Source organism: Biomphalaria glabrata, chromosome 6, assembly GCF_947242115.1.
Source record: "Biomphalaria glabrata chromosome 6, xgBioGlab47.1, whole genome shotgun sequence".
Lineage (NCBI taxonomy): Eukaryota > Metazoa > Mollusca > Gastropoda > Planorbidae > Biomphalaria > Biomphalaria glabrata.
This window is the reverse complement of record NC_074716.1, coordinates 44,151,507-44,166,935: the sequence shown is the minus strand read 5'-3', so window position 1 is coordinate 44,166,935 and position 15,429 is coordinate 44,151,507. Positions and strand designations below refer to the sequence as shown.

At 33.2% G+C, this 15,429-nt stretch overlaps 1 protein-coding gene across 4 annotated transcripts; it reads right to left on the bottom strand.

The window, feature by feature from the left end:
• Nucleotides 1–4,791: 4,791 nt before the first annotated feature.
• On the bottom strand, nt 4,792–15,352 carry LOC106057520 (death-associated inhibitor of apoptosis 2-like). 4 transcript variants are annotated; one of them, XM_056031578.1, is made up of 6 exons: nt 15,334–15,352; nt 10,950–11,615; nt 10,146–10,321; nt 8,417–8,459; nt 7,632–7,727; nt 4,792–6,477 (listed from the first exon to the last, which is right to left on the bottom strand). In XM_056031578.1, the coding sequence occupies exons 2-6, from the start codon at nt 11,500–11,502 to the stop codon at nt 6,287–6,289; spliced, it is 1,059 nt and encodes a 352-aa protein (XP_055887553.1). In that variant the 5' UTR covers nt 11,503–11,615; nt 15,334–15,352; the 3' UTR covers nt 4,792–6,286. The 4 variants fall into 4 exon arrangements, with proteins under 4 accessions (XP_055887553.1, XP_055887552.1, XP_055887554.1 ...); XM_056031577.1 differs by having other exon boundaries at nt 15,203–15,343; XM_056031579.1 differs by lacking the exon at nt 15,334–15,352 and adding an exon at nt 14,994–15,115 and having other exon boundaries at nt 4,792–6,474.
• Nucleotides 15,353–15,429: the final 77 nt, after the last annotated feature.

Below are 15,429 nucleotides of genomic sequence, written 5' to 3'. Positions count from 1 at the left end.
CCATTTTATTTACTCGCTTCCTGCTTTCTCCTGTTCACTTTATCTGCAAAGGATCGTGCCGGATAAGTTTGGGGAAAATGTAATGATTAGTGGCATAGCGACCACGGCGCGAAGGGGTTAATTGCGCCCGGTTCCATGACTATTAAGGGCCAATAGGAGCTATTAAAAAATTGTTGCATTTTTACCATGGACGTAGCCAGGATTTTTTTCCTGGAGGGTTGGGGTACTTCCTCCATATTTAAATATTTATATTTACACATATATATATCTCTATCTGTCTTTCTGTCTGTCTGTCTCTCTCTCTGTCTGTCTGTCTGTGTGTGTGTGTGTGTGTGTGTGTGTGTGTGTGTGTGTGTGTAAGCGCGCGCGCGCGCGCGCATTCGTAACTAATCTTCAATACATTCTGATCCTTCATTCTTTCAGACGTTTTTTGTACCCTAGAATAGGTTCTTCTTGGAGTTAGTGGAAGGACAGTAGTCACCCGTCCTAGTAAGCTAAGGTGTCTGGGAGTGCGCTGTGAGCTTTACCAGCGGGTTCCGCAGCAGAACCCTGGCGCCAAGCTTTATTTCTGGTATTTAAAACTTATAAAAATGCATATTCTGAGAATCTAAAGTCCATTATCCTACTACTCTTCTATTACTCCCTTTATTTATGTAGCCCAGCTAAGCTCATACAATTTAGGAATCGTAGCTTTGCTTTTCCTTTTGTTGGAAGGGGAAGAAGGTTAACCTCAAAACCTTTCTTGGCTACGCTCATGGAATTTGGTGATTGTAGTTTGCTTTATTTTTTTTTTTTCAAAAAAAGGGAGTTTTATTGTCAAAATCTTCTGTTATGGGGTTTTAAAACTTAAAACCCATTTGGAGTGGGCTTTAAACTAATAAAGTTTGGTGTTTGTAGAATTGAAGGCCTAGTTTTATATTGAAGAAGGGTTTAACCTCAAAATCCTCCGGAGGGGTTTTAAACTCCAAACACTCTGGAGGGGTTTTAAACTCAAAATCCCCTGGAGAAAGGGTATTAAACTCAAAACCCTTTTTGGCTAAGCTCATAGAATTTGTTGACTTTTTTTGGTTTAGTTTTATATTGAAAAGGGTTTTTTAACATCATAAACTCTGGAAGGGGTATTAAACTCAATCTCCCCTTTTTTTTGGCTACGCTCATGGAATCTAGTGACGGTTGTTTGCTTAATTTTTGTTTCCTAGAGAGGAGTTCAAACACAAAACCCCTGTGGCTGCGCTGGTGCAAGCAATGGTTTAACATTACACTCTCACCTACAATAAACAATATTAAAGCCAAAAAACAGTCAAAATTCCAGTCCCAGCAAGGGGGAGGGGGTTCATTTGGGGGGGGGGGGAACTGAACCCCGAAAATCCTCGCCCCTTACTACGCCCGTGATTTTTACTTTTAGCAAGCATTAAGTTTCATGACACCATTACTTGTCATAAGTCGTTTCTGAATTGAGTGCCATGAGTCGGCCATGACACTATTGTCAGAAGTCGTTTCTGAATAGCGTGTAATGAAACTTGTAGAAGGCGGTACATATATTTTACTGTTTTATTGTATACATAAAGAATGACTCGATTTTATGGGGGGGGGGGGGGGGCAGAAGGTTATAGGGCTAGGGAGCACCACCATATAAGCTACTTTCACTCGGGCCCACGGGTACCTTACTATGCCTCTGTTCGTAGTATCGGTATAACATGCATGACTTGATGCATGACGCATATGACGTATTCATCTTCTTTTTTGAAGTAACATCTGTATCATGGGCGTAGCCATGAACCCCCCCCCCCCCCCGAAATGAAATCCCCCCTCCAAAGGGGGGTGTCGGAGTTTAGTGACTGATCTTTTGCTTTAATTTTGTTGTTTTTAGGTAAAATTTTAATACTAAACCGTCACTTGCCCTAGCACAGCCTATGGGGGTTTTGAGTTTGAAACCCCTTACCAGGGGGTTTTGAGTTTGAAACCCCTTACCAGGGGGTTTTGAGTTGGAAACCCCCTACCAGGGGATTTTGAGTTGGAAACCCCATACCAAGGGATTTTGAGTTTAAAACTCCCTACCAGGGTGTTTTGCATTTAAATCCCCCTCTTCTATAAAACAAAAAAAAAATGCAAACGACAATCCCAAAATTCCAAGAGCACATCTAAGGAAGATTTTGATTTTAAACCCTTCTCCAAAATTTATGATAAACCCCTCTTCAATATAAAAAAGCAAATTACACACTCAAAATACTATGAGCATAGCCAAAAGGGGTTTATTTCCCCCCCCCCCCCCCGAAAAAAATCCTGGCTACGCCCATGCTCTGTATAATATAAGATAAGAAGGTAAAATATGGATAACTCAACACAATAGCAAAAACATTTTAGGGCAAACAAAAGTTACCGCTGAAGATAGGGAAAAAAGGAGAACTTAAATGTTTTTTTTTCTTCTAGGTTTTGGAAATGTTTGCATTCTTACACTTACTTCGAAATCTTAGTGGGGGGTTTTTTTGTTGCTATATACACTTTGAAACAAGGACACACAACTCCACATCTTTAAAGTCGCTCTTTTTCACATTAGTTTATACTTACCTCTAATTTATTTTGTCGTAACAATGTGAGTGAATACCAAAGATAGGACCTAGTTAGATAATATAAGTAAAATATTTCTAAGTAGTGTCAACTTTTACTTAAAATGACTAACAATGCAGTAAAATAAATGTTCCATAGAATATTAATTCTAAAACTCATATTCTTTTGAGCTATTTTAACACACTGAGGAGCGCAGTATTTCCCATGGCTGCACAGCCCAAGCTGTGACTTACATATTTTGACACATCCAAGGCAAGCATAACCATTGTCCGCAGGTGGTCGATTTAGATTTTCTTTTCGCCGTCAGCGTCTTTCCTCGGCAGCGGACACATTACCCTACATTTACCTTAACTATGAGCAGGTAACTGCTGTTTTTCTTCTTTACGCCAGTCGAATACAAGTGGCTCCCCTTACGTTGTAGCATTTCTATTCACAAACACTATTTTCGAAAATTATTATTTTAAGATCTAAAAAAAAATAAACAAATATTCAAATGTAAAATTATGCTCGGTTGTAAATGCAAGCTCTTATATCCACCGGCTGTTCTTGGTATTTCGATCAGGATTATATGATATCCCAATCAGTTATTCTATCTTTTACATTCCATTCATTGTTCATATTCCCCTAATGAATTTGTAATGCTTTTACCTCTTACATTCCCATATCCCTTAGTCTGTTGGACTCTCTGTCTTTTGCCTTAGATAGAACCTCTTTCAATAGCAGGCCCGTCGCTTTCTCTGTCTGCCTCTTCTTCTTCTTCCTTGTGCTATTCCCTGAAGGAAGGTCTTTGCGAACGCCGAAGACATTGTAATATGGCCATGAATTTTCAGCTTGTGTTTTTTTACGATAGTTACAGGTTATCATGGGGTCCAATCGCTGCAGAAACCCTGTCTCTTATCTCTTGGTTCTAGTTTGCGGGATTTTCTTACAGTTAGCATGTCATCGTGGGTTCCATTCGCTGTAGTATCACTGTTTCTAATCTCTTCATTTGTGATGCGGTCTTTAAATGTGATACCAGGATCCTTCTTGTTAATGCTACTTGTTCTTGATATAAACGACAGCAACTAGCGTTTCTTTCCTTTTAGGGGACCGGTATTTTTTTTGTAAGTATTCTTTTTTCGTTTGCTTGTTTTTTCTACTTCACTATTGTGCATATTGTATTCTGTGTGTTATTATAGTTTGCTTTACTGATGACTGGAGAATACTTTCTTCTTCTTGTGCAGACGTAGTTTATTGCTTCATCCGAGTCATTGAACAGTTAACATATACCACAAGGTTTAAATAATGAATGCCTAACACAAGAGCGATATCGAATTCTGAAGAATTAACATAACCTAGGCCTATGTGACATGGCGTCTGAGTGGTCAAGCGCTTGGCTTCTGAACTGAGTTCAAATCTCAGTATTTTGGGTTTCGGGATTAGAAGGAGGCCCAAAGAGTCCACCCAACTCTAATGGGTGCCTGACATTAGTTGGGGAAAGTGAATGCGGTTGGTCGTTCTGCTGGTCACATGACATCCTCGTAAACCGGGGGCCACAGAAACAGATGCCTTTATATCAGCTGCACGCATTTGTTGGTGAAGGCCTGGTTCTTATTATAAAGTGTTGTACGCTTTTATCCCATTCTCAGATCAAGCTCATTCATAGTTGATGACAGTACACGAATCAACCAAAAAATTAACTAATCAGATAGGCTTTGTTTTAAAAAGTTTTTTTTTATTTTTGCTAGCTTAAATTTACTTCTATTTCAATGTGAAATTTTCTTGGTTATAAATCTCACAGCTCTATTTTGTATCTGTTCTAGTTCAATTTTTTTTTTTATTGAGTTGAAAGGCCCCAAAAAATGAATGAATTGGTGTAATGGTACAGTAATGCCTAAATAGTTTAATTTCACGTATAGAATGGCTAGTAACAGTAGACTCCAATGTTTTGTGAATTATCTCCAATCACTCCTTTATGACTGGTCTTTTAAAAACTAGAGCCTGATGGGAATTTTCTATCCTGAAATTAACAAAGTTTGTTTTTATTTTTATTATATTTCTTTTACATCTCTCCTCTCAGCCTTTGAATCAATTAGCAAGAAATTGATTGCTTGTATTATTAGCATACCATATGCTTTAAAATTGTAATCTGTTTTATAGTTCCAAAAGAAATAAAGAAATATATGACAATAACAAATTTGGGTTTCTCATTTTAAAAGTCACCTATAAAAAAAAAAGAAGCAATTAAAATTAGTTTATTTTATTTATTTCATTAAAAAAAAAAAAGAAATATACAAATAAACAAATAGTAATAGTGTTGTAATGATAAGAAATGCAATTATTTTCTAAAATTTCACAAACAATACATTTATTTCATAAAATATAAAAATAGGTCTTCTTCGGTTTTAAAACTAATTGACAGTTTTTAAAACAAAATCAGACTTTTTTATTTACATTGTATATTAATCATTTCAAGAAAGAAATGGGTACAAGTTATTTTGTATAATTTCAAGTATTGCAACACATGATCATTTTGATTTTAGTTTTATTAACAACAGATTGTTAAAAAAAAATGTAAAAAACAATTTTATCACAATATTTAGCATCAAAGTCATCCATTTCAAATGTAGTTTTTAATAGGAAATTTAAAAAAAAAAGTATTGACCATAAATTAAATTGATTGGAGTAAAATTCACTTTTGGTAATTATAAAATATTGCAAATGTAAAAAAAAATACATGAAATAATTTTCAAAGCAATCAAAGAATATAAGCAAAATAAATTTAATTAGACTACTGAATATCTAAGTACCATCAAATACTACTATTTTTACATGTTATTACCTCAGTGTTTTAAAGAAGAAATAAATATTTTAAACACTGACTACAGATGTTTGCGCATTTTCTTTCAGTCTCTGAACCAACGCTTACCTCACATCAAACTCATACAGGTTGAGAATTTTTGGTTTCCCAGACCTGTCGAGACAGAGATCAGCAAGTCTGGGGCAGTCAAACAGAATATGAGGCCCGGTTTCTTCTTCCTCCCCGCAGCGGGAGCACCGTGAATCGAAATTTGGCCATAGCCGTGAGAAATATGAGCCAACAGGACAATGGCCTGTCCTGATCTGTGCTATAATAGCTTGCTCAGTCCTGGACAGCCTTCACCACGGGGAGGTGCGGTCAGGGCTCCTCATGCGCTCCCAGACTCCAAGGGCTTTTTGGAAATATTCCCAGCACTCAAATTACTTTTCCATTTTCTTACCTCACAATCAGGTGGCCATCTGTAGCCTGAAGTTCATCTACTAAATTAGGACGCCAGAGTTCTTCCTCTCCTCCCACTATATCTAAATATTTATTTGTTAACACATCTACTTATTAAGGAAAATTTTTGTTGACTGTTGAAAAAGGGCAGTTTTATCTTCAGAGAAAACAGTTACATCAATTTTAACAAAAGACTTAACAGTCATATATTTTGTAATATCACATTTCATGTCATTCATTAGCTGTCATAACTAATATAACATTTATTATCATTTTTTAAATATATTTATGCATTTCTAAATTAGTATTATAAAATTTAATGTCATTAGCTGTCATAGCTAATACAACATTTGAAATCATTTTTAAAATATATATTAAGGCATTTAAAAATCATAAACCGTTTTATTTTTTATTTAAAAAAAAACAAGCTTACCAGATCTCGAGTAAATAGCTATCAGGGGTAAATATTACACAACAAATCTAACTGATATATGCTCTCACAACTCCTTTAATAGCAGTTCTACACACTGGGCAGGTTTTTATTTGTAGCGAGCAGTTGAAACAGCAAACAAAATGTCCACAAGGAAGAAAAACCATGGCGATTTCATTTTCAAGACAGACTTTGCACAAAGTACGATCTGTTGTGACTTTTTCCTCATTTGGTTCAACTTCTGAAAAGAGAAAAGAAAAACAAAAATTTATATATAATGATTACCTGACAAAATAGCGCAGGAAAAAATAGAACCAATATTTTTTTATCTTAATTTTATCATTATTTTCAGTCATTCAAATATTGTAAAATATGAATAGATCTATGCAAGTATAATAGAAAACAATTTATTGTTAGCAAAAATTCAATATTTATAAATCCCATTTAATTGTAATTCGAAAATGCAATTCAAAAACACGCAAACATACTTCCATACATGTCAGATTTAAAAATAAGGACTTTCACAAAGTCAAATTATATGCAATGTAACATTGAAACAAGGGCTTAGCTAAGGATTTTCCATCATTTGGGGGCCCGGGGGTTGACCTCTTTGGGGGGCCCCTGCATTTTGTGTAATATTTAATATTTAAAGTAAAAAACTCTCATTTGGGGACCCTTTTCAAGTAGGGGCCAAGGGGATTTTCAAATTCTCCCCCCTCCTCCCCATCAATGGCTTGTCGGCAGCTTAACTTTATTCTCCAGCATTGCATGTAAGAATCCTGTTAAAAATGTACTGTTTTCTCAGGAAGGATGATCATTAGTGTGATGAACATCAATAGACAGCTGAAATGCATGATGCCATCCCTCCACTGAATTGTTTGTACATGGCAGATTGTCCTGTTCTTGATCTCTAACATAATGCTATCAGAAATCTTGGAGTCACTCTGCAGTTTTGTCTCATGCGACCAATATAGTTGTTTTCCAGATATGTTACATACTCCACTCCCTACAACAACTATGAAACTCGATATAAAGTAGGAATATTGGTGATTTGACTCAAGCAGAATCATGTTGACTGAGAACCTAAAAGAAGCTTTCTCCCAGATACAACTTCCTAACTACATGCCTGCAAAAGAGATTGAACCACAACACACTAAGCTTGGTATAGGAGTGTTGAACTGAGACTCATTATAGAAAGCCTCAACACTGGCCTGCAACGTCACAACATATGGGCAGTAGAGACCAATAGCTCATTGCCACGTTGTACAGACATGTGTTCAGGCCTTCTATGATGATTGGTCTTAGTTGAAGACGACATTACATTTTTTTTATACAAAAACATTCATAAAAATAATTATAATAAAAATCATAAAAAGAAAAGAAGCGAATAATTACTGCTGCTTTCTGTTGTTCCAGATGAGAGAATTACATTGTAAGGTTTTAGTTCAGCTGCCAACTCTGATTCTTTGGAGTTAGGTTCAACTCTGGATTCTGTGATACAAAGCAATTTAACTATGTTTTAGCTCTGATCCAAGTAAATGGATTTAGCTACATTTATTTAACTGTTGAAAACTATAGATGAAAGACTATCAACAAGATATTTTGTTGTCTTTCAAAGTGTCATGTGCAAAATGGTTACAATTTTAAAATTGGTCTATTGAAAAATAGCCTAATAAAGAAAAACTAAAAATGTAAACCTATCTCAATTTGAAGTGAAAGATAATATTTATCACTATGTAATAATTAACATTTTTGAGAACATAAAACACCAATATCAAACCATATTGATTGTCATGGATGAATGTCAGTATGTGTGTATAATCTACTTTTACAAATATATGTCAGTTGGAACGCATGCATGAATTATGGGATGTGTGTTAGTTTTCAGACAAGAGAGAGACCAGCGTGTGATATGTGCCATGAAGTATAATAAAATCTCTGTGTTTTGATCGAGTTGTTAAGTGTTTGATGTAATTACAGCTGAAGCCTGGGACACCTAGACTTGGAGAGAAACTATGGTAGTTTCTAGAGAGCTATTAAAATGTAGATATAGTAGAAAGGTGTAAAATTGATATTAAAACTATTTATTTCTAAAATTTATTTTTTTTCAGTGTGGTCTATTATTTTATTGTGAATGAATTTAATGTATCAAAATGTCTACAAGGATTTTCAACATTTACCTGCCATTGCTTTTATTTTCACATCAACATCTTCTGCTGTTATCTAAATATGAAACGGAAGAAAAAAAAAACACTATTATTTTATTTTCTGTGTAATATGAATATTCTACACCTTCTGTATTAGCTTTTGATCAGTAAAGCTAATGCAAATATCCTTTTTACCTTTACCTATCTCTTAGTCTGTTGGGGCACCATGCAAGATTTGTAGACCGTCTTTCTCCATTTCTCTTTGTTTTTTCGCCTAAGCTAGAACCTTTTAAAATGGCAAGTCTGTCCATTCTTTTATGTTGTCTTCCTATCGCTTTCTCTGTCTGCCTCTTCTTCTTCTTCCTGGTACTTTGAAGGAAGGTCTTTGCGAGCTCCGAAGACATTGTAATACGGCCATAAATTTTTAGCTTGTAATTTTTTATGATAGTTTGCTGGTCATCATGGGGTCCAATCGCTGCAGTAACCCTGTCTCTAATCTCTTGGTTTGTGATGCAGACTTTGAATTTGATACCTAAGATCCTTCTTAGGTATGTAAGTATCAGCATAACTAAAGAATACATGGTTCTTTTGAAGTGTTTTCTTGTAAGTTTGTTTTTTAAATAATAGGTTATGACATGCCACTAAACAAGTTAGCATAAAAGAATTACATAAAAGAGAATTAGACATTAACAGTTTAAAAAATTACACAAGACAAAAGAAGTTATATAACAATAGAAACACAAGGGGAGACACAAACGTTTCAGAGAATTCATTCCCTTTTCTTCACCTTAAACTCTTAAAATGTAACATCTCTAAGAATTAAATGAAGTAAAATATTGAACTAAAATATTTTTACGATTAAAAAAAAATTAATTAAGATACAAATACTAAAAAAGTGTTCTTAAACGCTCAGAATTTTACATTATGTAACTATATAAGATTTCTTATATAAATTTATGTGTATAATTTAAAAGATAAGTACTTGTATACACCATAACCATAAATAGGTTAAATAGATAAATGCAAAACAAAGATATTTCTAAATTTTAAAAGGAGATACATTGTAAGATATTAAATATCTTTTTAAATATCTTTTTAAAAAATCATCTAAAAATATTAACTTATATAAGTTTGAAATTTTTGGTTTGTTGATAAAAAAAAATTGATTTGTATTCTTGGATGTCTTCCTGGTGATGTGGTGTGCGCTCTGGACTATCAGCCTGATTGCTCCCAGCCAGTTCAAAAACTACCCACCAAAATTCCCCACCGACTTGAGAGGTTTGGACTATGATGTAATAATCTTCAAGTCTGAAAGAATATCCGAAACATATAAAACAAGAACAGCAACTGTCAGATAAATTTCACATATTATTGGGAGTAATTTTAGTAACATGCCGAGACGGAATTAGACCAATACTGGAAAAAATAAAACAATGTATGTGAAATATTTATCAATGCCATTAAGCCTGGGAAGCAGAATCCTAAAATAATAGAATTTGCTATGAAGCAAAACTTAATACTCAGAGGTCTATAAGTTAAATTAAAACAGGTATTTATTATAGAAGCTTGTTTATTGTGATGTTCAAATGATAAAGAGCACAGCTGTCAAATTTTAGAACTTGTTTTAAATCAATGGAAGGTAGTCTGGATTTTATTTTATCACTTTCTCAACCTAAAAATATGTGAAGGTATTTTAGAAGTAATAATTGTCTTTACAACAATGGCAAAAATGAAAAAAAATATATAAAAAAGCATATTTTACCCTTTCAACTGTATCATTTAATTCACAAATTGCTTCAACAAAAGCTTTTCCTTTTGATTGGGAAATGTAGGCGCACTTGGGGAAATATCTGGCATGCTCAATGTAAACATTATCTCCATCTTCCCAGTTTTTCAAAGTTCCACCACAGAAGAAACATCTGATGCTATCCCCATGTCCTAAAGAAAAGTTTTGAAATTTATTTAAACTAAAAAACAAGAAACTTTAATGACCTCAAATTTGTGAAAAAAGATTTTCTTATTTTAGCATGGGTAAATTTAAAAAAAAAAAAGAGGTAAACGGATGTAGTGTAAAAATATTTGAATTACAAATAGTGTTTGAATTGTATGCATTGTTTCTATTCATTAAAAGAATTGCTCCTTTTCCAGAGTCTACACTAAACAGTTTGTCAATACCTTATGCATTGTATCTACATCTTATGCACAGTGAAACATGAACACAGAGTCATTCTGTTATTATAACAAAAACAATTATCAATTAGATGCATTATAAATAATAATCTTAGTGAGCTTGGTAAATAATTACATTTGAGTTTGAAGGATTATTATCAAATCATCTGTGATATATTTATTGCAAGGGGTCTAGAATGACTTCCCTCAGAAACAGTAAAGAGACAAAAACTGTCTAAATGGTTTGGAAATAATGTTGGGGAGAAAAAAATGAAAAGATGTGTATCCCACTATTTCGCCAATCTTTAAATAAATCAATGCATGAATATGACTGAAAGAATGTAGACTCCATAGGGGGGTACATGGGTGGGGAAACTCTCATGAACAAGCAACATACCTGTGTAGAAAAAACCTGCATCAGCCATTTCCTCAATCGGATTAAATTGAGAGGTCCAGTTTTGAAAAGTATCTAGCCTGGCATCTTTTGTGGCAAATTCTTGTCTTTTAGGTCTCTCTACAACAATGCCAAGCTCAGTATATGCAGGTGGCCTTGTGCCAGTACTCTCTGAAGTCAAGTCAGTTTGGTTATCTGATGACACTATGATGTTGAGCTCTTCATTTTGCTGATCTATCAATGACATTGTTGCTGATGGCTTGCTGTGAATAGTTTTTCCAGATGCTGATGGTTCTTGCTGTTTACCATAAGAATGATTTACATTCACATCTTGATTTGATTCAAGACACAAATTATCCTTGCTATCGATATCAAATGTTTTATCAGATTCTGTGTCAGCATCAGATGAGCACGTAGGGAACTCTCCTTTGTGTGTATGAGTTACTTCATCTGATGATTGTTTGCATAAATCATCCAGTTTACTGTCTAAAGTTGTACTGTCCCTCTCGTGCTTGTCTGTTGTGACCTTTTCTTCAGGAACAATGTTGCTCATCATCAGAGTTTAAGGTTTCTCCACAAATGAACTAATTGTTACTTGGCATTAGATAATGCCCCTTTTTATTTATCTATAAAACTGTTTTCCTTGGTGGCTCTATACAGCTGCATTCCCTACAGAAAACAAAAAAGTTTGTTATATTATTAGACATAAATATTTTATCTAAATAGCTTCTTACAAGAAGAACTAACTGAAAATTAATTAAGAAAAACTGGCTAATATAAATAAATTAAGACAAACCATAACTTTTAAATACTTGATAAGAATATTACATTTAAATGTAACAAAACAGTAACAGAGAAAATAATTTAGTTTAATTTTATTTTTCTTAACATTTTATAATTTATAATAATAATTTTATAATAATTTATATGGTTTACATATAGCTACACTAGAAGCTGGCTAAAAAGGTAGACTTCGCTAGCTACGATAGATCCATAGCCTACTCATTATTTGACTTATGCATTTTGAACTTTTAAATTCCACACTGTAAGCATAGATGTGGTGTTGATATGTATAATAGATATATATTAGCTATTATGCAGAAATTTGGAAACAATAATAACAAAAAAATGAAAAATAGTTAGATTTAACATAAAATAAGGATTTGCAAAATCATCCTTTTATAATTTTTTTTTGTTTGTTTGATCTTTCCTAGACTTGTATAATGTTTACATGTTTCAGATGTTCATTCAAATTGAAGATAATACATATATATGTATCCATTAATGTGATCTTCATATTAGACTTCAATGGGACTCTTAATATTACTTGATTGATCTAACCACCATGATACCCTTTTGCTATTGTTTGTGGCCAAAGGACTTTATGTTCATATATTTATGCTTATCCTTAACAAGTGGACATAATTTTAAGCTTCACCAAGATATATTAATAAATAACTGACATTTTATGATTATTTGTATATATAGTTCTTTTTATAAGAGATAAACATTTAAAACATTAGGAGACTTATAGATTATCCTGCTGAAAACACTTGTAATGGATTGACAAGTTTTATTAAAAGTGCAATAATGATAAGAACTGATCCCTTTTATTAGAACTGATATGTTTTCGGGTATTTAATTAATAAAAGTTTTTAATTATGATTAGCCATTAAATTAACAATATACTCCTACGTCAAAGGCTTTCGTGTTACGAGTTACTTTATTCTGCATTTAATGGTTCATGTCCATTGTTTTGGGAATAATAAATAAAGACAACATTATAGGTACAAAAAGAGTGAATGATTAGGTTCATATAAATTCTGAAAAGACATATAATGCAGATTATATAAAGAAAAAAAATAGATTATACAAGAATGCAAGATTTTGAACATCAGCCTTAGCAATACATTATAGAATCAATTATTATCGGCAATGTCTTGCTTTTAGAGGATCCACGAATAGTTTATTGGACACAAAAAGATTATTTTTATCAATTTTATACAGACAATTTTAAAATTTGAGCCAAATAGAAAATAAAAACCTTGTGCTTACACAATTTCAGAAATAAAAAAATAGATTCTATGCCAGATTTGTCTCATATTAACTAATTAATATTATTATTGCTGTTATTATTATTATTACTATTTCCTATTCCCCTCATGTAGTTTTGCCTAAATAGGCCTACTGGAGAAGTGCTTTGTGAATTGGTAATATAATAGGCCTAAATGCAAAGTTACAATTGGATATAAAACATCTTGGATATGAAATTTAAAAAATGATTTAAATCAAATGGAGCTTTTGGTACAGTGTCCAATGTTTTATTTTTTTTTTCTAGAAAAAAAAAGAAGGGGGGCATTTTTTAATTTTGCACGCAGCTGGCCACTATAATACCCTCGCAGCAACCCTGACCTGACCTAACTATCTAGATTTAGATATCTTAGATTTTAGATCTTCATGAAATACAAAAAAAAAAATCTAATAAAATAGCCTACTCAGAAAGACACAAGGATAAAGGCACACTCGTCATTCCATATGGTAGGACAATTTGTACAAATGCTCCTTTTTCCCTCGTGCGTTTATTAGAGTGAGAGCGTGGAAAGGGTTGCCTGAGCCAGCCAGGAAAACCATGGCAGTGACTTGGCAGAATTTAAGTCATTGGTTAACATGCATGACTAAATGCATGACGCGTCGAACATAATCATCTCCTTTTTTTGAAGTAATGTATTGTATTATATAGTATAGACTTTTATAAGATAAAAGATATAGATCTATAGTAGTTTATTTATTTCAGACATTACATGAATTCGGACATTCGCTGTTTTTTGTGGTCATTAAATAATTATTTTAATATGTATTATAAAACTAGCGCGCTGTATCATGTGCTTGTCCATTTTCCAATGATTCTAACCCAATTTCCTTCCATTTAGCTGTCTTTTTATGTAAGAAAAACGAATTTCAAATTTGTAAGTCAGGTTGTTGTTTTTTCCTATGTTACCTGGATGACTTTACCTCTTCCTAGAGTTAAGACTATATTTTTTGATTGGCTAAGTCTATACTAATGAGCCCGGCAATATTTATTCTGTTTTTGGAGCTAATTTATTTGATTCATAAGCCAAGTTTTCTAATTCCATACCCAAAAAAAATTAATACGGTGTCTGAATTAAATTACGATTTTCTTACCAAAATTTATTTCGGACAGCCAGTTTTGGACATCAATAAAAATGATCTTATATTATATTTGTTCGTTTGTTGTTGTTTTTTTTAAATAGAGAATAAATGGGCAAATGTTTGGAGTAAGCTTGGTACATTGAATGAAGTTAAATGCTTAGATCTAGACCTACTATATAGATCTAGATTTATATAGAGAATATAGAGGATTCAGTTAGGCAAGAATGGCTATCGTAACCTACTATACTACAAAAGATCATCATTTGTATTAGAAATTTATTAAATTAATAAACAAAAAAAACACAAACATTCAACACACATCTAATCATGCAAACCCCAAGCATTCAACACACATAAAATAAGTCTAAAAGTCGGTGCAGAAATCACTATTCCAGTGACCTAATTTTGGTAGAATAAGTGTGTTCATATTTTTATTTTTTGTGTTCTTATTTATGCATAGTTTGAAAACATCGTAATGATTTCATGAGAGCGGCTATGCCTGGGGATCTTAAAATTTAGTTGATGTTGATATAGAATTAAAATCTGAGTTTATTGATGCCTAAATATAGAGACTGTCCGAAATAAATTATGGTGTCCGGAATCAAATAATGTGGGTCAAATGTGTCCGAATTAAATGAAAACACACGGCCTCTTTGACCTTAAATATAATAACAAATATAGGTGAGGGGAACAAATATAAGTAGTCATCGTCACTCATATCCTTATTCTCCTTTAACTAAAGAAGATTTTGATACGTCATTTTCTTTTCTATGTCAAACCATTGTAAAATAATGCGCTGTCAAAGTCAAACTTTCAAATTTGGGCCTATAGGTGTCTGAATAGCATAAACTACTCTATATTACAGTCAGACGTTACCTCAAAAAAAAATAATTTTAAATCTAAATCTCGAACTCTGGTAGACTTAGATTGCAAATACTGATATTCAGTGAAATTGGGCAGGTCTAGACTAGTAGGCCTACTTGTAGATTTACATTTAGATCTAGTACATTCACAATACAGTATTAGATCTACACTCCATACTCAGTAGTAGTGACAATAGGCCTTGAATAGGCTGAGTAGCTTACCAGCCAAATGTGAAATCCGAAGGCGAAAGCACAGAAATGGCTTGAAATGGCGTAAAAACTGGATTCTAGTTCTGCCCCTGGATGATTGACAAAAGTTATGCTAGTATTGTAAGAATAAGAGAAATACGTACGTAGACTCTAGTCTAGTCTTATTCTAGATCTATATTTAGCCATAGCATATTTTCGGAAATTCCCTGTTTTATTATCGGAAAAACAATGTTCACAAA

What these genes read in the sequence shown, in the direction of transcription:
- LOC106057520 (XM_056031578.1), bottom strand. Translation starts at nt 11,502, where the DNA reads ATGATGAGCAACATTGTTCCTGAAGAAAAGGTCACAACAGACAAGCAC. An exon ending in TAAATGATACAGTTGAAAGG is followed by an intron (nt 8,460 to 10,145) that starts GTAAAATATGCT and finishes TTTCATATTTAG; the next exon opens with ATAACAGCAGAAGATGTTGA. An exon ending in TGGAACAACAGAAAGCAGCA is followed by an intron (nt 6,478 to 7,631) that starts GTAATTATTCGC and finishes TTCTCTTTTCAG; the next exon opens with AAGTTGAACCAAATGAGGAA.